The sequence below is a fragment of the Phaseolus vulgaris genome, chromosome 6 (assembly GCF_000499845.2).
Source record: "Phaseolus vulgaris cultivar G19833 chromosome 6, P. vulgaris v2.0, whole genome shotgun sequence".
Lineage (NCBI taxonomy): Eukaryota > Viridiplantae > Streptophyta > Magnoliopsida > Fabales > Fabaceae > Phaseolus > Phaseolus vulgaris.
Genome location: NC_023754.2, coordinates 18625016 through 18649342, shown reverse-complemented (window position 1 = coordinate 18649342; position 24327 = coordinate 18625016). Strand labels below are relative to the sequence as shown.

General features: G+C 32.2%; 2 protein-coding genes across 2 annotated transcripts; both read right to left on the bottom strand.

Annotated features, from left to right (window-relative positions):
- Positions 1-884: 884 nt before the first annotated feature.
- On the bottom strand, positions 885-3930 carry LOC137833091 (cation/H(+) antiporter 24-like). Its single transcript, XM_068641463.1, has 3 exons — positions 3581-3930; positions 2402-3409; positions 885-2194 (listed from the first exon to the last, which is right to left on the bottom strand). The coding sequence occupies exons 1-3, from the start codon at positions 3812-3814 to the stop codon at positions 1106-1108; spliced, it is 2331 nt and encodes a 776-aa protein (XP_068497564.1). The 5' UTR covers positions 3815-3930; the 3' UTR covers positions 885-1105.
- Positions 3931-9976: 6046 nt separating this feature from the next.
- Positions 9977-19054, bottom strand: LOC137833490 (cation/H(+) antiporter 24-like). Its single transcript, XM_068641836.1, has 4 exons — positions 18719-19054; positions 17547-18548; positions 15649-16735; positions 9977-10960 (listed from the first exon to the last, which is right to left on the bottom strand). The coding sequence occupies exons 1-4, from the start codon at positions 19025-19027 to the stop codon at positions 10014-10016; spliced, it is 3345 nt and encodes a 1114-aa protein (XP_068497937.1). The 5' UTR covers positions 19028-19054; the 3' UTR covers positions 9977-10013.
- Between the last annotated feature and the right edge of the window lie 5273 nt (positions 19055-24327).

Genomic DNA, 24327 nt, shown 5'->3' with positions numbered 1-24327 from the left:
TTTGGTGAGCCACATATTGTCAGTAGAAAGAAAAAAAAAGCTAAATAATTTATATATATTTATTTATATAATTTTGTTTTACAAGATACTTAGATAAAACAAAACAGTTTTTAAAACAAAACTATAATATCATTATTAAAATTAATTATAAAATTGAATCATTTTTATATATAAAAGATATAATATATTTGTGTTTATTAAAATAAATTATAAATTTATACTTTTAATATAAATATGTTAATAATAATATTTGATTTAATTTTAAATATTAATTTATCTACAATTTGTCCTTTATTGATAGATATCTTAATTATTATATTGGATCCAAATTTTTTAAATTTTTAAGAAAAAAATGTAATTTAATTATTATTATTATTATATGTATTAGTATCTTTTAGATATCAAATATAAAAAATAGATAAAAATATTTTCTCTAATCATCTATCAGTTTCAATAAATAATTTTAATAATAATATATTAAATTGTAAAGTGGAAGTAATTTTTTAAATAGTCTTTGTAGCCTATCTAATATTAACCACACTAAAAGTTTTGACTCAGTTTTGATCTTTTCTGAAAGAATGGAATGACAACTTGGTCTATCAGTTTATTTATTTATTTTTATTTTATTATATATATTAAAAAAAGTTTTTAATAAATTAATGATTTTCAAATAATACCATAAATTATTCTTTTAATTCTTTTATTTACTTTTAAATTAAAAAGATAAAGAATCTGTAGGAGTCTGAAAATATTAATTCACTTTAATAAATTAGTCTCGGACTGATTTAGGATTTAGGATTTTTTCTAGGAATTTCACTTCCATGTTTAAGTGTTTTTCCAGTTTTGAATGTAAAATGGGAGAGAGAGAACATTAACCCATAACTAAATAAAAAAATGAGTTTTTTTTTTTCTTTTTCTATTTGGCATATTACTTACCTGTGATGATGAAGTAAGAGATGCAAAGTTAGCTCTATACAAAACCTGCTACATTATCTATCTTTTTCTAAAGAAAACTAGGATTTTGTCTTCATCTAAATGCTATTCCTTCTTGATATTCACACATAATTAGGTTAATTTGGCTATCTATTAGTGGTGAATCCTAATTTTAGCCTCTTAAGATTTGTTGTTGAACAACTAAAACAGAAGCTGAGCCAAAAAAATCTGGGGATGAAACATAGTCTCCTATGAGTCCCAACTCTTCACTTTCAGTCCATTCTGATAATCCAGTGAGAAGAATAGGGTTTATCCCTTGTTTCCTTCCCACTATCAAAAGATCAAAAGCACCATCATTCATAGCTTGAATTGCTCCGATTGTTTCTTCTCCATTTCTAGACACCACTTCTCTATATATCACTCTCTGATTAATCTCATTCTTAACCCAGAACCAGGTCACAATTCCATCATCAAGCTTCTTCTCGATTTCATTGTACCCTATAAAGTTGTGAGAGAGAAACCTTATAACTGTGAGAGACACGTCATGATGAGCAAGCATCCTATCTGCATAAACAAGAGCCTCTCTGGAATCTCCACCCCCTAGAAACAATACGGCAAATCGATGTTTAGTTCGACGAAAACTACCTAAGGCGTTGTTGGTGTTAAGACCCTTGTCAACGAAAATTGCAACTGAGCAAGGTGAATTCCTCAGCACTTGTGAATTCACTGTTCTAACTGCATGGTTATAGACATTTTCAAGGTTGAAAGGTAACATGATTAAAGAAGCTTCCTCTTCTATGGCAAGCTCACATATATCTCGGAACATGGTCTTCTTTGGGGTGACAGCTGTGAAGAAACGAAGCTTCATGAAGGCTCCTTTAAGTTGTTGATGACATTCAAGCATGTGTATGGTGTTATACCATTGATAACTGGGAGGCACATGTTGCTTTTCATGGTCTATGAACAAAGGGTTGGCTCGACCTAGAAGCTCAGTGAGTTTAAGAACTGAGACTGTAAAAGGAAAGTTTTGGGTTGGATTGGAGATATCAAGTAGATGTATGAGACCAGGTGTGACGTCAGTATCAAAAGTGCATAACACTATTTTAAGATCACTGTCTGGAGGGTGGTTTTGAATGTTCCTCCTTTGGTTCACCATGTATGGCTTTGTTGGATCATATAATATAGAGATCAAAGGAGAAGAAGCTGCTGTCAATACCATTGTCATAATAACCAACATTGAGAACCCTGGCACCTTTATCACCTGTAACCACAACAATTGGATCAATTATTTACACTAGATGTCTATAGTTTTATCTAATTCAAATAAAAAGATAAGATTCTACTGTAATGCACTCTGCCAACACATTATCTAAGGAATTCTTTTATCAGACATTTTACTATTTATTAAAGATTTTTTATAACTTTAAAGTAAGAAAATAAAAAATATGAAACTAAAGGTGGAGCTTACACTTTTGTCAATCCAATGAACAAACAATATAAGTTCAACTTGGCCTCTTAAGCTCATAATGAGGCTAAGGGTTAGTCCATCCCTGAATGACATTCGCGAGAGATGTAAAGTAATCCAAGTGCAGAAGAATTTAAAGAAGTGGCCAATAAGAACCATGGAAATCAATGGTGATAAGGAGGACCAACCAGAAGCAGTCATGGCATAAATATCAGTATATGATCCCACCAAAATGAATGAGAATGGTAGAAGAATATCAGTCAGAATTGTTGATGTCTTCTTTTCAAGTGTTGCTCCCACCTGAGGCCCATCTGGAATTGCCAAGCCTAAAAACAATGATCCATTGGCAATGGCTATGCCAAAGAAGTCAGTTAAGAATCCCATAAAAAAAGTCCCTAGAAGAATGGCAACTACAAAGGATTCTTGTACTGGCTGCCCTTCAGGAGTATTGTTGTTGATCCATATCATTGCAGGTCTAACACAAAATTTAAGGAACGCTATCATCAACACAAGACAAATCATATACCAAACGGCATATATTATATGTACTTCTCCTTGAGATGCTGCCTCAAACAATAAGATTAAAGCCAAACCAACCATGTCACCAATCATTGCTATGGAGAGTGCTACTCGCCCCAGATCTGAATTTAGAAGGTTAAACTCTTTAAGGATTTGGTAGAGAACAGGGAATGCTGTGATCCCCAAGTACGCCGATACTATTCCAAGTGAAGAAACCTTTGCCAAATCTTGGTCCATGTTCTTTCTCATGCTTATTGCCACAACACACACACTCCCCATGGGCATTAGAATGCCAACCAATGCAGTAGATATGTGCAATTTCCCTATCTTTCTCAGAATACCAGGATCTGCCTTCACACCATATATGAATAGAAAGAACATGAATCCCATTACTCCAAGATTGTTCATTAGGAATTGGGCTGTGTCGCTTGTCATGTGACGTCGGTACCATATACTGCGCCCCAGAAGGGAAGGTCCAACGATGATACCACCCTTACAAATATACATGAAAAATTTAACAACTTTGGATTAGATAATCATCACAATGCCACATACAATACAATCTGATATATTAATATTAACAATAACTTATATTTTGAGTAGGTTTGAGATGTTCTTTATTGAATGATAAGAATGTGATAAATGTAACAAAAGGAAGCTTACTAGTATTTGAGATACGATAAAGGGTTGTCTGAGGGGCTTAAGAAGAACTCCGATAAAATGAGTGATGATGTTGATGATTGCGAGATTGAAAATTACGAGTGAGAAGGAGTGATATAAAGGATTGTCACCATAAAAGATGCCCATAGTGTGAGAATGGTATAATGAATGACACGCAATGGGGAAAGGAATTGTAGAATTTCCCTCTGTAGCAAGATTAACATAGTTTTGTTCCATGATCCTATAAGGATTGAAGTGTTGGTGCCATCCATTTGATGATTGTACCAAATGGTGTCTGGGGTATAGCCTTCTCACGCATGAACCTTTCTGAAAGCCATGAAAAATCACGAAGGAAAACTGAAGAGAAACAGATGAAAATGGATCAATGATAGATAGCGGATAAACGTTAAAGTAGGAGAACTAGTGTTCCGTTTTCATTTATTGCAAAACCCTTAATCCTTTTTCTTCATTTTGTGAGGCAAACATTGCACACGCAAAATTTCTATTTGGTGTCAAATGATTCTCATACCAACATCCTCTATTTTATTTTTATCAAACAAACAAATGTAAAATAAAATTTGATTTGTCAAAATCAATTGTATTGTATCTCTGCACTACATATTCTAAAATCACGCATTTTTCTCATAGATTAATTGCATATAAATTGCACTAATTATAAATTATGTTATATTTTAAACTTGTTAAATATAGTTATATTAAAATTGATGACGAAGATGATTACTTATATTTTTAATAAAAAACATTTTCTTAAAAAATCTACTTCTTTGTTCATAGATATAAATTTCCTCAGTTTTTAAAATCTACTTTGTACGTAACAATTATATATGTATGGATTCATTTTTTTTATTTAATTATTAAGATTTGTATTTATAAGATTTCTTATTTATATGTAATTCTTATTTGTAATATTATTTCATTTTGTATATGCTATTTTTTTATCATTTTAAGTGAATTCAGTAAGAGAATATTACCAATATTAATTATATTGTTATCAATCACTTTATTACTGTAATGTATATTTGTTTTGGGTAAAGAGTTATGTGAGGAATCGTCTTTTCTTAAAAGATTCCACATTTTCCTAAACTTGTTGTTCTATAAAATATTAAATCTTAGAATAAAATTTGGAATTATCACAAAATTTCGTGTTACACGAGTGTAAATAACGTATTCTACAATGACATATTAGGTCGGTTAATTGAGAATCGATGTAAATAAAAATATGATGATATTTTTGTAAATATTTGATACATATTAGATTGGTTATTAATTCCAACTAGTGTAATATATATTGATTTTGAGCCAAAAAAATTATTTGAAAAAAATACATATTTCAGGATGACATATTACATCGGTTGGGAGGTCCAATTGGTGTAATATGTATTATTCTGAGTGATAAAAAATGGTTTAAAAAAATACATATTTTGGGATGACATATTTGTATTGGTCGATACCAGACGAGTCATTCTCAGACTCTTTGATTGATCACCCAAGTCAAAGAACATAGGAAATACAGTAAATAGCAACAGTTACAAGTAGTGTTGAATGAGTTATTATAATGTGCATCATGAAATATGCATAAATAACTGAATAACAGAAAGATGCATGTTCTTGGTATCAAGGAACCACCATACATATCAGTTAATAACTGATGTTCGGCCCATCGGGGTTAAGTCAATGCTATAAATAGAGCCCTTTGTGAAAGAGTAAGGTACGTTTTTACCATTTTACTAGAATGCAATCTTAAATCAGAGCAGTTATTTGAGCGTCGGAGTACCTTTTGTAGGTAACTCTTGACCGACCGAGCATAAACATTTGTAGAAGAAGATTTGAAGAAATCAGGAGATCACCAATACGTCAGTAATTGTACATCCAGTCACAAGTACTATTTGAGTCTCTCAGCCTATATAAGTACAATTGGCGCCCACCGTGGGGCCGAGGTAGTATTCATTTTTCAGCAACAAGTCACAACCAGCAACAATGGTGTGAACAAGGAATAATGCTAACAACGACCGCATGGCGGATGAGCAGATAGCTATGATCCAAGCCCTCCAGGCGCAAATGGAGAAGTTACGACAAAAAGGCACCGCGGACCAGTTGTGGAATTAAGAGGATCGACATCGACATGAGGAGGAAATGTCCCTTTTGAAGGAGCAAAATAAAAATTTACAACAACGGCTTGATGAGCGTGAACGAGAAGAACAATCCTGAGCACCACCACCAACCCCTAAGACCCATCAGACTCACCAAAGTTCGAGAAATACTCATCTCCCTAACGACGAGGAAGGACCCGAGAAGACATCCATTCACAGATGGGATAATAGACACACTACTCTCTCCCAAGTGGAAAGGATTAACTATCAAATTATACGATGGTTCCACCAATCTGGATGAGCACCTAAATGTCTTCAAGATGCAGATGACTCTTTACCCAACCAACAAAGCAGTATGGTGTAAGGTCTTCCCTACCTCCCTCCAGAAGGAACCGCTCAGTTGGTTCACCGAACTCCCTCCTAATTTCGTGGGCAACTTTAAAGTTCTGACAACAAAGTTCGTCACACAATATGCAACAAGCCGACCACATCTGACCTCATTCATGTCTCTCCTTAATGTGAAAAAACAAAAAAAAAAGAATCCTTGCGAGCATTTATGGACAGATTCAACAAAGTTTGCATGGGTATCATAAATTTGATGCCAGAGATAGCCATGCATCATCTTGTCTCGACAATCCGACTGGACTGATTCACTGAAAGCTTAATCAAGAGACTGTCTAAAAACATGGATGAATTAAGAAACTGTGCAACCAAGTTTATGTAGATAGAAGAACACATTGACTATCATAGGAGTCGTCAATATGAAAATACCGATAAGGGAAAAGAAAAAGAAAAAGACAAGGGCAATTGACTTGTGTTAGGTCGGTCTGACCGTTTCAGAGAAAATCGGGGTCCCCGATTTTTTAGTTACACACCGCTAACTATCCCGAAGGGAAGAGTTTTTGGACGAGGTATTGCAAGCCGGGTTAATCCCGACCTTGAAGCAATCACAAACTCTAAGGAACGCAGATACATCTAAACACTGCCAATATCATCGCAATTATGGTCACACGACCGAAGACTGTCAATCATTGAAAGACAAAATTAAAGAACTTATTCAAGTTGGTCACTTCTATAAGTTCATCAAGACTGACACTAGCTCATACCAATCTCCACAAAGGGATCGATACCCACCTAGAGGACAGAGAGAACACTACGATCGACCAGGACGAGGGGATTCACGTCGACGTGATAACAACCAGTGTTCAATGAGATAGAGACGAAGCGAAAGCCCAGTAAGAAGGACTCGGCCATGAAGTGAAAGTTTTGAGAGGAATAATCGGATCAAACGTAAGGTCTAAGAGGTTATCAATACTATAATCAAGTCGATATCATTCGGCATTTCCAGACGAAAAGTCAATACAATAGTTGAAGATTTTGCGGGAGGGGGATGTTCTAGCTCAGCTACAAAGAAGCATCTTCGGGCTATCCAATCAGCCCATTCCACCTCCACCCGAAACTGACCGAAATTGCCCCCAATCACTTTTATCGACAACGACTTCACTGTAATAGATTTAGCACAAGACGATCACATGGTGATTACCATGGAAATAGATAAATTTGCAATTACTAAGGTTCTAGTGGACGAGGGCAACTCGATGAACATACTTTATTGGAAGACCTTCAGGAAAATGAGAATTCCAAAAACAGAAATTCAACCTTATGATGAATAAGTTGTTGGATTCTCGGGAGAAAGAGTAGATACGAGAGAGGTTTCATTGACCTATACACTACGTTCAGAGAAGAAGGGTGTCTCAGTAAAACTATAAAAATCAGGTATTTATTGGTTAACATAAATACCTCTTATAAGCCTTGATGAAGCCCTCGCCTTGATGAAGCCCGCATGGTGCTCGACAAAGATCTTTGTCCCGTACCCCTTCGAGATGATGAACATAAGATGCATATTAGAACGTGTTTGAAATTGGACGACAACATTTTGGTAAGTCAAACTTTGATTGATAAAGCTGACTTATTTGCTTGGATAATTACTGATACGCCCGGGGTGAACCCAAATATCATTACGCATTGTCTCTATGTAACAGATTATGTTTTATTGTTGGTCTTTTTTAAATTTGGGTTTTGCATAAGAATTGTTCTTTTAAGAGAATTCAGTTATTTTCTTTAATTGGAGTTTTTAGTTAATTCGATTAATTCAAGAAGTAGAATATAAACATTTTACGACACTACACCATTTTTTACTTTAGGCAACGCTGACATATCAACGGGTAGAAAAGTGTTGCCTAAAGTGAGTATAAGCAACACTTTTTTATTGTTGCCCACTTAGTAAGATTTATTTACCTTTATCTCAAAGTATTTAGAAAAAGTGTTGCCTATTTATTTTAAGCAACATTTTATAAAATGTGGACCAGATTGTGAGTACTTCAAAGAATGCTTTTAAAATTGTAGACATGTTAAATACTATTTTAGGCAACATTTTTTAAAATGTGGTGTTTAACTAATATTTTAGATAACATTTTTAAAGTGATTAAATAACATATAGGCTTAGTTTTTAAATTATGATAATTAAGTTTTTAAATTGTGATGATTAAATTGTGATTAATTAAGTTTTTAAATTGTGATAATTAAGTTTTTAAATTGTGATTAATTAAGTTTTTAAATTGTGATAATTAAGTTTTTAAATTGTGATAATTAAGATTTAGCTTCGTCACGAACTTACCTTGTTATTGAGTTGGCATTGAGTGGTCGTCATTGAGCTGGCATTGAGTGAGTGAACCTTGTGCCATCACGAACGAAGACTCTAAGTCGAAGCCGAAACCTTGTGCCAACAGAAACCCTAAGCTGTTCGCTACGAAGCAGGAGTGGCATTGTGCGAGTAGTGAGATACTGAATACGTCATCAAATGTTTATTTTGCTGATAAGATTGTTTCGAATTTGAGGGATGCTAATTAATTAAGTTTAACACCATGTGAGGATTGAAAGAATGAAAATATTAAGAGTCAATTTGCTTCTTTTAATGTTTTATAAACTTGAGATTGTCTTAACACAATCTATATTATCATATCTTTTGGTGTTAGATGGTCTAATACTATTTTAGACAGTTTTCACTAAAATTATTTTAATTTGATTGTTAAGCTATAAATATCATTATCCCAAAAGGTATATGACGTTTTGGTAATAGTCCTTGAAAGTATTAATCCCTTCACAACAAACTCAAAATTAAGAAATCAAAGTGTTAAGAAATCATATTAAATTTGAAGGACTAAAGTTACATTAAGTATAGGGACTTACGTTTCACTACGAAAAACATGCTTATTAGGATGGGTCAAAAAGGGACGCTAGCTATAATAAATGGATGCAAAAGTGTAGTTATCATTAAAATTTGTAAGTTAATACGCTCGACATAAAAATAGTGGCGGGTGCATGGGACACAAGTGGTGTGTTTTTTGCTTAGGCCTATCCTACATGTTCTTCACACAAAATTATATTTTATATTGTTTATTTAAAGATGCATGAGTTTAGCCTACATATTGGCCACATAATTTTTAAGCAAACGTGGACTTAACCTACATGTTGGCCACACAAAATTATATTTTATATTGTTTATTCAAAGAAGTGTGGGCTTAGTCAACGGATTAGCCACACAATTTTTAAACAAACATGAATTTAACCTTCATAATTTTATTACATATTTAAATTTAATTTAAATATATATATATATATTATGTTTGTGTGAGCTTAAACTACAAAATTTTAAATTTTTATTATTATTTATTATTTATAGTTTCAGTTGTGAAAATTTGATCCACGCAATTTTTATAATTTATGTTTATATAACTCACGTTTTATTTAATTATTTTTTTAATAATAAAGGCACTAGCATCACTATTAATTTTGTTTTTTTTGGTGCAGTGATTTAATCTTCCTCGTTTCGAGCATTTTACACTTTAATGTTTTCCCTAATAAAATTATGATATGAAAGGGGTTTTTTTCGTTATGAAAATATTAAGTTACCTTACTAAATTAGTCTAAGACTGATTAGCAGCTCCAACTAATCTGACCCAGTTTGACATTCTAGTAATTTCCCTTCTATGTTTAAGTGTTTTTTCAATTTTGAATATGAAATCGGAGAGAGAGAACATTAACCCATAACTAGATAAAAAGAATGAGTTTTTTTACTTACCTATGTGATATGATAATGAAGTAAGAGATGGAAAGTTAGCTCTACAAAACCTGCTACATTATTATCTTCTTCTTCTTTTTTTCTAAAGAAAACTAGGATTTTGTCTTCATCTAAATGCTATTCCTTCTTGATATTCACACATAATTTGGTTAATTTGACTATCTATTAGTGGTGAATCCTAATTTTAGCCTCTTAAGATTTGTTGTTGAATAACTAAAACAGAAGCTGAGCCAAAAAAATCTGCAGATGAAACATAATCTCCTATGAGTCCCAACTCTTCACTTTCAGTCCATTCTGATAATCCAGTGAGAAGAATAGGGTTTATCCCTTGTTTCCTTCCCACTATCAAAAGATCAAAAGCACCATCATTCATAGCTTGAATTGCTGCGATTGTTTCTTCTCCATTTTTTACCATCACTTCTCTATACACCATTCTCTGATTAATCTCATTCTTAACCCAGAACCAGGTCACAATTCCATCATCAAGCTTCTTCTCGATTTCATTGTACCCTATAAAGTTGTGAGAGAGAAACCTTATAACAGTGAGAGACACCTCATGGTGAGCAAGCATCCTATCTGCATAAACAAGAGCCTCTCTGGAATCTCCACCCCCTAGAAAAAATACGGCAAATCGATGTTTAGTTTGAGGAAAACTTCCTATGGTGGTGTTGATGTTAAGAAAACCCCTGTCAACGAAAATTGCAACTGAGCAAGGTGAATTCCTCAACACTAGTGAATTCACTGTTTTAACTGCATGGTTATGGACGACATCAAGGTTGAAAGGTAAGATGATTAAAGAAGCTTCTTGTTCTATGGCAAGCTCGCATATATCTCCGAACATCGCGTTCTTTGGGGTCACAGTTGTGAAGAAATGAAGCTTCATGAAGGCTCCTTTAAGTTCTTGATGACGTTCAAGCACGTGTATGGTGTTATCCCATTGATAACTGGGAGGCACTTTTTGCTTTTTATGGTCTATGAAAATAGGGTTGGCTCGACCTAGAAGCTCAGTGAGTTTATGAACTGACACTGAAAATGGGAAGTCTTGTGTTGGATTGGAGATATCAAGTAGATGTATGAGACCATGTATGACGTCAGTATCAAAAATGCATAACATTATTCTAAGCTCTGTGTCTGGAGCTCTTAGTGAGCATCAACTAAAGTTCAGGTAAGGGAAGCTAGTCTTATTATTTCCAATAAAACCCTAGGTTAGAAGATTCTGGATGTGGAGGTGACGTGGTCACCAATTCCAATTGTTTTTGCTTGCAGGATTGTCTCTTTTAAAGAGTAAAGTAAATATTGACTGGAATGGTTGATTTTGAATCTTTTATATTGATTTTAAGGTGAATAATTTGTTGAAAGTGTTTGTGATTGAGAATTGAATGTGTTTGAATGATAATATAAATGAGTTGAACTGTTCTTTTTGAATATTTTGTTGAATTACTTAAGTGAGATGTTTGATGAGATTTTGAATCTTTTATATTGATTTTAAGGTGAATAATTTGTTGAAAGTGTTTGTGATTGAGAATTGAATGTGTTTGAATGATAATATAAATGAGTTGAACTGTTCTTTTTGAATATTTTGTTGAATTACTTAAGTGAGATGTTTGATGAGAAGTGGTTGTGTGATTTCAGATGATGATTGATTTAAAGAGCATATATTTGGAAATAATTATGTGTTTAAGTAAAGTTTGAGATATATTTGGATTGTTTAGAAAGTTTAAATATGAAGTGATTGAGTGGTGCATTGATATGTTAAATGATGTATGTAATGAGGTTAAAGTGTGATCAAGATGTAGTATTTTCAGGAAAGGAAATATCATGTTGAGATTGTTATTAGGGTGTATTGATTTGTGAGTGTCCTGTGAATGAGACGATCCTGACTCTACTGATATAATGGAATCACATAGATGAAGTTATTCAGTTGGTGAGAGTCGAAGGAGGTCCATTTGGCTGAGTCTGAGGTTTGAAAGAACTGATCAGAGCATATCAAATGGATTTACCCTGTCATATGAAGATGATGAGATGACGAGATATTGAGATAATTATGTGCATGGCTGTGTGGGTTTCACAACAGTAGTATGACAGGTGCAGGTCTCTGGATGCTAATTTCAATACACGAGTCTTCCGGAAGTAGAGTTAAGTGTCTATGTGTTGTGAGTCAGTAAAAGTTTGACATTTGAAAGATGAATTTTATGAATGTAATAGACACTTTGAGAAATCATATGAGAATTGATGAATTATGCTTATTAATTTGAAATTTAAATTATATCAAAACTTTTTATATAGATAGCTTACCCTATTATTTGTTTGTGTTTGTTTCTTTATCTGTGATGATCGTGTTTTACACGGGAGCATATGAGATTGCAGGTAATAGAGCTCCTTAGTGAGCAGCTGGAGAATGAGGAGCTCCTTAGTGAGCAGCTGGAGAATGAGATAGTTTTATTTGAATGCTTTGTTTTTATTGGGTTTAATAGTGTCAAAGTTCAAGAGGGGGTGAATTGATCTTTTAAAAGTTTCTCGCAGAACCAGTATTTTTCACAGAGTACAGAAAATAAATCGATTTATTTGAAATTGAACAGATTTATTTTGGCACTGTTTGTGTTTGAAAAACGTTTATACGGCCAAGTTAATCACAAGATTATGCATATTGATTTTCCAGATACACACTGATATTAGGAAGAAAAACAGTAAATCACAGAACAACAAGCTTCAATTTTAAGCAAGTGATTAAGATTCAATTGATAGCTTGACAGTTACTTGAGTAACCTATCACAATCAATCTGTTTCAGTGGCTTTTTAACCGGTTATTTATGTTCTTCTTAAAATCAAACAGTTTTCCAGAAATTAAGAACAGTATGAACCGAGCCCAGAAAGAACAGATTTATTATTGATTGAACAAATTTATTTTTTGATAGTTTAACAGTTATGCAGAAATTTAAGTGTAGAGATTAAGGGAGAATGAACACAAGGCAATTATACTGGTTCACTCAACTAAGCTACATCCAGTCTTCACCTAAACCAAGGTGAAATTCACTAAATCACAATTCAAACAAACACAAATCTCACTGTTCTTGAACCCTACAAGAACTTAGGTACACTTGCTGAAAAAACCCTATTTCAGCACACACACACTTCAAGAAACCCTATCAAGAAGAGTGTACAACCAAACTTTTACAAGAAAAGAAATGTGAAACGACTACACCTGATTGAGGATGCAGAAATCTGCCTTAAACCAGTAGAACAGATTGCTAGAACAGTAGCAGCACCTCTCACCAAGCTTTTGGAACCAAACAAGAACAAGCACTTTGTGATTTTTGAAATATTTTAAGAACAGATGTTAATTCTTTGTAAATCCTCAATTCTCTGATGCAAAACTTGTTTTCACAATTGTATGATCGATGTTTAAACTCATAAACAAGTTTTCATTTTATAGAAAACCAACTTATAACATATTTTTGAAAAATAGTTAAAGCTGCTATAAAATGAACATATTGAAAATAAAATGAACAGATTTATTTTCAAAAAGCAGTTAGAGAATTTGTTATGTGAGGAGACTTAGTCAGTCATTCTGGTGCAGGGACAAAACTGAAAACCGTTTAAGCTAGACATGGCACCAGAGTCAAAAAGAATCTATTCATTTACAGATGAACAGATTTATTTTTCAAAACGAAAACAGAAAAAGATTAACTATTTAAAACACAGTCGTTTTGAAAGGTAGAAGACTTAGTCAAAATGCTTGATGCACAAAATCTAATTTTCACAAGACTTAGCCAAGGTATCAGTTTAAAAAAAGAATTTGTTTATTTAGAAAAGAACAGATTTATTTTTATGCAGTAAACGTGTTTTTTTGTAAAACATGTGAAAAACAGTTTAAGAAATTTGTGCTTGCTCTTATCACATGGTTAGTGGTTAGGAGGTGAGTTACTCAGCAAAAAGCCTACTCTTAAACAACCTCTAAACTCTACCTAAGACATTCTTAAAGCAAAAGGAAATATACATAAATTGTACATAAAAGTCTTCATCAAACATATGTCTTGAAAGGGGCAGCAACCATCTTCAACAGTTTTGTTGTTAAAACTTTTGATGTATATATTAAATCCCTATGAAGAGGGATATTTCTTTTGAGATACACATATGAGAAAGTAGTATATGTTATTTGTAATTAGATATTGCTTGTTTTACTTTTATTTCATTATATATGGGTAAAATTCTTAATTTCACTCATGTATCATTTGATTAATCTTACACAAACTGACTTCATCAAAATTAAAATTGGTGTGAAAGTTCTCGTTATCTATTAACCATTATAGTCATTGGTGGATCTCAACAGACTATGTGAGTTGAATAATCTGAATTGGACATCATTAAATTGAATGAGTTGTTTCTTCCTGAAGTTGTGATTCAAATTATTCCTAGATTTTTCAAATGACAATGTGATTTGATCACTATAAAAGCATAGAAAAAATGGTCAATACAATGTGAAATTTGATCATAATATATTCATTAGTCAACATAATACAGTTTTTGCTTCTAGAAGCACTATACTATGTAATAAGAATAAGATAATAAATTCTACAATTATCTCATAAACAAAATTGGAAGCAAATCTTCTTAAAAACAAACAAAATCTAATGTGAACCAAAATATATTCTCAAGATCTTTGAAGCAGAAAAACCTAAAAAGATGGAGAAATAATGAAGTGTTAGAGCTTGACAGCGTTCGAAAATAAAGCGTCAAGGTTTTTTTTTATTCTTTTCATTGTAATCCTTTCGTTTTGCTTATGTACTCCTTGTGGTTAATTCCCCTGTGATTTCGTAATGAATTTAGAGATTTCTATTAATAAAGTTTCGTTCTTAAATTCTAAATTCTATGTAACAGATTATGTTTTATTGTTGGTCTTTTTAAAATTTAGGTTTTGTCAAAAGAATTGTTTTCGAAGAGAATTCGGTTATCTTCTTAAATTGGAGTCCTTATAGTTAATTCGATTAATTCAATAAGTAGAAGATAAACATTTCACGAGTAAATGTTGAAATTAGTGAGATATTGAATACGTCACTAAACGTTTATTTTGCTGATAAGATTGTTTTGAATTTGAGTGATGCTAATTAATTAAGTTTGACACGGTGTGACGATCGAGAAAGAGTGAATTTGCTTCTTTACTGAAATTATTTTGACCGTCAAGATATAAATATCATTATCCCAAAAAGTATATGACGTTTTGGTAATATTCCTTAAAAGTATTAATCCCTTCACAACAATTTAAAAAAATCGTCTTAAGAAATCATATTAAATTATGTTCGAGGACTAAAGTTACATTAAGTCTAGGGATTACGTTTTAATTTTCCTGGTTTCGAGCATTTTACACTTTCACTATAATGATGGTTTGACTAATAAAATTATGATATGAAAGGGGTTTTTTTCCTTATGAAAATATTAAGTCACCTTATTAAATGAGTCTCAGACTGATTAGCAGCTCCAACTAATCTGACCCAGTTTGACATTCTAGTAATTTCCCTTCTATGTTTAAGTGTTTTTTCAATTTTGAATGTGAAATCGAAGAGAGAAAACATTAACCCCTAACTAGATAAAAAGAATGAGTTTTTTTACTTACCTGTGTGATATGATGATGAAGCAAGAGATGGAAAGTTAGCTATACAAAACTTGCTACATTATTATCATCTTCTTTGCCGATAAAAAAAAATAAAAAATTATCTTCTTCTTTTTTCTAAAGAAAACTAGGATTTTGTCTTCATCTAAATGCTATTCACGCATAATTTGATTAATTTGACTATCTATTAGTGGTGAATCCTAATTTTAGCCTCTTAAGATTTGTTGTTGAACAACTAAAACAGAAGCTGAGCCAAAAAAATCTGGGGATGAAACATAGTCTCCTATGAGTCCCAACTCTTCACTTTCAGTCCATTCTGATAATCCAGTGAGAAGAATAGGGTTTATCCCTTGTTTCCTTCCCACTATGAAAAGATCAAAAGCACCATCATTCATAGCTTGAATTGCTCCGATTGTTTCTTCTCCATTTTTAACCATCACTTCTCGATACACCATTCTCTGATTAATCTCATTCTTAACCCAGAACCAGGTCACAATTCCATCATCCAGCTTCTTCTCGCTTTCATTGTACCCTATAAAGTTGTGAGAGAGAAACCTTATAACAGTGAGAGACACCTCATGGTGAGCAAGCATCCTATCTGCATAAACAAGAGCCTCTCTGGAATCTCCACCCCCTAGGAAAAATACGGCAAATCGATGTTTAGTTTGACGAAAACTTCCTAGGGTGTTGTGGGTGTTAAGAAAACCCTTGTCAACGAAAATTGCAACTGAGCAAGGTGAATTCTTCAACAATTGTGAATTCACTGTTTTAACTGCATGGTTATGGACGACATCAAGGTTGAAAGGTAAGATGATTAAAGAAGCTTCTTGTTCTATGGCAAGCTCGCATATATCTCCGAACATCGCGTTCTTTGGGGTCACAGTTGTGAAGAAATGAAGCTTCATGAAGGCTCCTTTAAGTTCTTGATGACGTTCAAGCACGTGTATGGTGTTATCCCATTGATAACTGGGAGGCACTTTTTGCTTTTTATGGTCTATGAAAATAGGGTTGGCTCGACCTAGAAGCTCAGTGAGTTTATGAACTGACACTGAAAATGGGAAGTCTTGTGTTGGATTGGAGATATCAAGTAGATGTATGAGACCATGTATGACGTCAGTATCAAAAATGCATAACATTATTCTAAGCTCTGTGTCTGGAGGGTGGTTTTGAATGTTCCTCCTTTGGTTCACCATGTATGGCTTTGTTGGATCATATAATATAGAGATCAAAGGACAGAAAGCTGATGTCAATAATAATGTCATAAGAACCAAAATTGAGAAGCTTGGCACCTTTATGATCTGTAACCACAACAATTGCATCAATTATTTACACTGGATGTGTATTTATGTCATTCAAATAAAAACAAAACATTCCACCTGCCAACACATTATCTAAGCACACATTTTACTATTGGTTAAAGATTCTTTTAAACTATAAAATAAGAAAAAAAAATCACTAATGAAGAATTAATACTATTAAAATTTCTAATTTTCAGTAAATTTCAATATATATAGAATGTATTAAAAATAAAACTTAATAGAACAAATATCATAATTACACACAGATATTTTTTATGGAAATTTATTCATCGATAAGCAGACATTATCAACAGAAATTATCGACAGATAAGGAAAACCCAAAACTTATTCATCAGTTATAAGTTTGTCGGAAAATCCTGTCGGTAAACTAGAGGAGTAGACACCAATATTTTGTTAGTAAAATAGAAGCATATGCTAATAATTTGCTGGAATTCGAACCAATACAAAAGCTTAGTTCTCTTATCTATAAATAGTAGAATCCGTCAATAAGTATAAGGCAACAGACATAATAAATCTGTCAATAATCATTACCAACGAATATTTTATGTTATAATGAGTGTCTTATTAATATTTCTCTACATGTTTTTAAACATACTATATATTCTCTTTTGAAATTTATTATAAACCAAACTTATTCCTTATAAATCTTATTTCTTATATATAAGAAACTTTCACTTAAATTTTCTAATTTTAAACATATTAAGTTACAAGAAATGTGTTGATGGTATCCTGAACGAAATTCTAAATTAGACTTAAATAAGAAAATGTGAATATTAAAGGTTGAGCTTACACTTTTGTGTGTCCAATGCACAAACAATATAAGTTCAACCTGGCCTCTTAAGCTCAGAATGAGGCTAAGGATTAGTCCATCCCTGAATGGCACTCGGAAGAGATGTAAAGTAACCCATGTGGTGAAGAATTTAAGGAAGTATCCAATAATAATCATTATAAACAATGGTGAAAAAGTGGACCAACCAGAAGCAGTCATGGCATAAATATCAGTATTTGATCCCACCAAAATGAATGAGAATGGTAGAAGAATATCAGAGATAATTGTTGCGGTCTTCTTTTCAAGTGCTGCTCCCACCTGAGGCCCATCTGGAATTGCCAAGCCTAAAAACAATGTTCCATTAACAATGGCTATGCCAAAGAAGTCAGTTAAGAATCCCATAACATAAGTCCCTAGAAGAATGGCAACTATAATGGATTCTTGTAGCTGCCCTTCAGGAGTATTCTTGTTGATCCATATCATAGCAGGTCTAACACAAAGTGAAAGGAACGCTATGATCAGCACAAGAGAAGTAAAATACCAAACGCTTTTTATTATCTTTACTTCTTGAGATGCTGCCTCAAACAATAAGATAAAAACACAACCAATCATGTCACCAATCATTGCTATGGACAATGATATTCGCCCCACTTGTGTATTTAGAAGGTTAAACTCTTGGAGGATGTGGTAGAGAACAGGGAATGTTGAGAACCCAAAGTACCCCGCTACTGCTGCAAGTGAACTTACCTTTGCCAAATCTTCGTCCATGTTCTTTCTCATCCTTAGTGCCACAGCAAACACTACCCCTGCGGGAATTATAAGGCCAACCACTGCAGCAGATATGTGCAATTTCCCTATTCTTTTCAGAATATCTAGATCTGCCTTCACACCATATATGAATATAAAGAACATGAATCCCATCATACCAAGATTGTTCATTATGAATTGGGCTGTGTCGGTTGTCATGTGACGTTGGTACCATATACTGTGCCCCAGAAAGGAAGGTCCAAGAATGATACCACCCTTACAAATATACATGAAAAAATTAACAACTTTCGATTAGATAATCATCACAATGCCACATACAATACAACCTGATATATAATATTAATAATCACTTATATTTTGAGTAGGTTGGAGATGTTGTTTATAGAATGATAAGAATCTGATAAATGTAACAAAAGGAAGCTTACTAGCATTTGAGATATGATAAAAGGTTGTCTAAGGGGCTTAAGAAGAACTCCGATAAAATGAGTGATGAGGTTGATGAATGCGAGATTGAAAATTACGACTGAGAAGGAGTGAGATAAAGGATTGTCACCATAAAAGATGCCCGAAGACTGAGAATTTAAGTTATGACAGACAATGGGGAAAGAAATTGTGGAGTTTCCCTTTGTGGTAACATTAATAAATTGTTCTTGCATGATCCTAGAATGATTGAAGTGTTGATGCCATCCATTCGATGCTTGTACCAAACTGTGTGATGGGTATAGCCTTGTCATGCCTGAACCTTTCTGTGAAAACCATGAAAAATCAAGATGGAAAACTGAAGAGAAACAGTTTAAAGAAGGATCCCTCAAACGATAGTGGATATACATTAAAGTAGGAGATCTAGTGTTTCCTTTTCATTCTATTGCAAAACTCTTCCTTCTTATTCTTCATTTTGTGAGGCAAACATTGCACGTGCAAAATTTCACATTCATATTCATACATTAATTACATCACTATAAATTGCACTAATTATAAATTATATTAGATTTTAAACTTGTACAACTCAATTTTTTTTAAATTATATTATTCTAATACTTTTTAAATATATGTACTTAAATATAAGTATCGATTTTTTAAGATATATATTAAATATAGTTATTTTAAAATTGACGACGAAGATGATTGCTTATCTTTTTAATGGTTCTTATAAATATGTCACTTTTTAATGGTTCATATATTTAAATTTCCTCACTTTTTAAAATTTATTTTGTACATAACAATTACACATGTACTCGAATTCATTTTTTTTATTTAGTTATTAAGATTCTTTGCTTATAAGAATTGTTATTTATATGTCATACTCATTTTTAATATTATTGCATGTGACTTTGTATATGCTATTGTTTTATCATTTTAAGTGGATCCAGAATATTATCAATATTAACTATTATATTTACTACAAAAAAATCATTAAATAGTAATCAAATTTAGAGACTAAAAATAATTAGTTATATTAACTAATTTAGAGATTAAAATATCATTCTTATCTAAAGTGATTTTTATTATTAATAAGAATTGATAAAATGATTTTTAAATTTGTATCTAAATTAGCTACTTAAGTTTTAGCAACTAATATTTTAGATTTTAAATTAGTCTTTAAAAGACTAATAGAGACTAATTTAGAATATAAAGTAACGAGTAATTAAAACTTTGATAACTAATTAGTTAGATATCAATTTAAAAATCATTTTATAAATTTTTATTAATAATAAAAACTACTTTAGATATCAATAGTTTTTTTAGTTTATAAAATAGTCTCTAATTTAATTAAATAGTAATTAATTATTTTGGTCACTAAAATTAGTTTCTATTAGTTTCTATTCAATTATTTTGTATAATTATTATCAATCACTTTATTACTATAGTGTATTATATGTTTTCTTCAACAATTAATTATATTATAATTTCATATCATCCTAACAAATAAATTTTATTAATATTTAAAAACATAAAAAAATCATCAAATTGTTCATATTTTATTATATTTTAATATATATATATATATACTATAAGAAAATCATTAAATGAAAATTTATATGGACTAAATTAGATACTATTTTAGAAACTAAAAAAAAATTTTGGTATCTAAATTAGTTTTTGTTATTGATAAATAATTTTTTTAGTTGGTATCTAATTAACTATAAAAGTTTTAGCTATCAACTTTATAATCTAAATAATTGGTAGTTAAAACATTGATAACTAATTTAGATACCAGGAACTATTTATCAATAATCTAAACTAATTTAGATACCAATAATTTTTTTAGTTTCTAAAATAGTATCTAATTTAGTCAATATAACAATTAATTATTTTTTATCTCTCAAATTGATTTCTATTTTATGATTTTCTAGTAGTTATATATTAGATCAATTTTAATTTATATAAATAAAACTTCAAATAAATTTATTAATAATACAATGCATCCTTAAAATTCTTAGTTTTACTCATGTATCATTTGATTAATCTTCCACAAACTAACTTCATCAAAATTAAAATTGGTTTGAAAGTTCTCGTTATCTTTTAACCATATCCTTTTGACGAGAAGCGATTTGTGCAAAACTGGAATTTCAACGGTTGAGTTTGTTTATTTATATTGGAAATGTCTGTTTTTTTAGTATTCTCTATTTATTTTTTTTATAATCAACTTTTTTACCAATAATAAATTAGACTAACATTGATGCCATACTTTTTTTTTTTAGAATAATAAAGTATCATCAACAAACAAGGTGACCGATCAAACACAAAACATGATTTCACATATAAGGAAATATTGTTTAAGAGAAAAAGAAATAGTCTCTTTTCTCTCTTAAAACATCACATTGCATTTTAAGTAAAGAAACATTGTTGTTTGAGCATTTGTTACATTTTGAGTGACCAAACTCTCAAATGAAAGAGAAATTTCATGCAATTTAAATTGCATTTGTCTTTCTCCTTATCAAACAACCAAATACAATAATTGAAATAAGACTTTTCAAACCACACAACTCAAAGGTTTACATATATATACACTATTATTTTCAACCACACAACTCAAAAGGTTTATTTATAACATATCTGTCATTTTTAGTGATTAAAAACATTCACATGCATAATTCACACTAGTGCAGATATGTAAAACAAATGCGGCTATTTTAAATTTACAAATGCGGTCATAGAACCGCATTTGATCAGCACGCATTCGTAAATCTGGCATTTACAAATGCGGTCATAAGACCGCATTCATAAATAACATTTACAAATGCGGTTACCTAAAATAACCGCATTTGTATATTGTTCTGAATTAGGGAGTGGGTTTGGGGTTTAGGATTTATGAATGCGGTCTTGGTAAAAACCGCATTCATAAATCACTATTTACAAATGCGGTCTTGGTAAATGACCGCATTTGTAAATAGTGATTTTTTTTTAAAAGTTCACTTTGTTTTGTGCAGAAATCATATATTTTAATAACCTGCATAATGATCAAACCCAGCCAGACAAATACAGAAATATAGTAATCAATTGAAATCATCAAAATGTACATTTACAAGTGATCAAATTACGTATAATAAAACCACTATTGTTTACCTATGCTAGAGTTATAAAAATTAATGAAATATGTGGACCAAGAATCTCTAACATATGAAATGCCTTCCTCATTCATTGGTGTTTCTTCTGTGAATAACTGCATTGCAAAGTTGACATAAATTAGTTTTTAGATATATATATGTTCAAGAATTATAAAAATGATTTAACATATATAGTACCTCTTTCCAACCAGTTTTAACACCTAGTCTTATAATGGTAATCATCCATTGCATAATGTAATAGCCACACTCATAGCTTCCTGGTTGTTTATTACACTATAATTCAATAAAAAGTAATATGTTAGTATATTGATAAACAATGATAATAGAGAAAGAAAAAAATTACAAACATTTACTCTTATGTAGTTCAAATTATTTGAACTAGATCGACCTTTTAGGATGTTATATCCACGCCATGAACTGGTTAATACAAAAAACCTCGTTAGCAGATGGTTAATTAATAACATACAAAGTTAAGTTTATACTATACTTACGTATCAATGATATCCTTAAATTTTGTGGGCATCTTCTTGTGTAGGGAACAGAACCACACAGCAGTCTTATCAACCATTGATATGACAAGTAACTGCCAATGATGCCTATATGATCAATGAAAAGAGTTAGTAAATATTTAAAACATGAAATAATAATAATTGATGACATATAATTAAACTTACTCATTAATATAAGGGCATAAATAAATTTGTTTTCCCTCTTTTTCTAGGATGTTAGTGATGTATGCTTGAGTCTCAGTTGAGTTTGGTCCAACGGGATTAGTATATGCAGGATCTAAGAATCCATATATATTTTCCTTCCCCACAGCGATACAGACTCTATGCAAAAACCTACAAGTTTTTAGTTAAAGCATAATCAATAATAATTTAACATAAAGTAAATTGAATAATAGGTAAAGATACTTACATCATAAAAAATTGAATTATACTTATATTGAGCTCCTATTTCCCATATATAAATTCTGATAAATCTGTGTTGTAAATCATCAGTGGCAGTTCAGTGTTTATTTGAAAAAATGTATTATCCCACGGAACTGGAAAAGGATCATTGGCAATCTGACTAGCAATAAGACGTAGGGAAGCTATAGGATCGTCAACTGGAACCTCACGCTTCTTTTCCGGACTTGGTGGCTGAAAAGGTTTCTACAAGATAAACAACATTTGTATTAAATTATATGTAATATATAAATATAAATAAAAAATAATATAATGAAACGAAATTATTACATGAGGTTCGGGCATAGATCGAATGAGCTCTCTGGGCCAGGCAACGAATGTCTGAAATGCATCGGCCACAGTGGTTACCTCATCTGAAGGTAGTGGAACACGAGCATCGGGAAATCGTACTTTTTCAACTGTTACCTTCGCCACATCAGGGGAGAGAGGAACGTTATGTAAGGTGGTGGCGTTTTTATACTCTTTTCCAAGTGCCACCACCCGAGGAAGTTTGCCGCCCACTACCAGTAGCTCACAATCCTCTGTCTGCCCATTGATATCATCCCCTGATGTTGGAGGAGCCGCACAACTCCCCTTTATGCTCTTGGGAGTGGGACTAACAAGGGGTTCAATCGGCTCAGCACAAACTTGTTGCGATAGAAACTCTTGTCGCATTCGATCATTCTCCTTTTTCATCTCCAGCCACATCAAATCAGTCTCCTTTCTCATCTCCTCCATTATTTCTTCACGTAACTTACTCTTCATTTGAGTTTCCTTCTTGGAGGAGGAGGATGGCTGTCGTTCTGAAACTCCAAAATAAAGTTTAATTCCGACCCCTTGTCCAGCGGCACGAACACGACCAGAGTGTTCAGGTCGTCCAATTGCTTCAACCAAGATATCGTGAGATGCTTGTTGAACCATTATAAATGGCTCATCTCGATACCCTATCTTTCGAAAGTCCACTAGTGTGAATCCTGATTCATCAATTTTAACCCCACTTTTATTGTCAACCCATTTACACTTGAAAACTGGAACGGAAAACTTAGTGTAGTCAATCTCCCATATCTCTTCTATAAACTCATAGTATGCCATTGATCCAAGTACTGGATTTGTATCTTTCGAAGTCGAAAACTGCATTGACTCGGCTTCAAGAGTAACACCAGAATTTTGAATTGTACTCTTTTCATCCATGGACTTCGTGTAAAATATACAATTATTCACTTCGTACGTTGTACATGGGATGACATCAAACTTCAATCCAGCAGCCAACCAAGTCAAGGTCTCTAATGCCGTTGAATCCTTGAACACCTCATCTTTAAACCAAGGCATGAAAGTTCTATTATGTTCCATCAAGACCCATTTCTCTGCTTGTCTTGGGTTGTTTGCCTTCACAATGGCTTTATGAGCTTCTATGTAAGGTACAACTTCATCTGTGTTATTCAATATGTACAAATGTGCTTGCAAGACTTCTGATCAAGATTTGCTTACAATATTCACACCACGTAAACATTTAGTTGT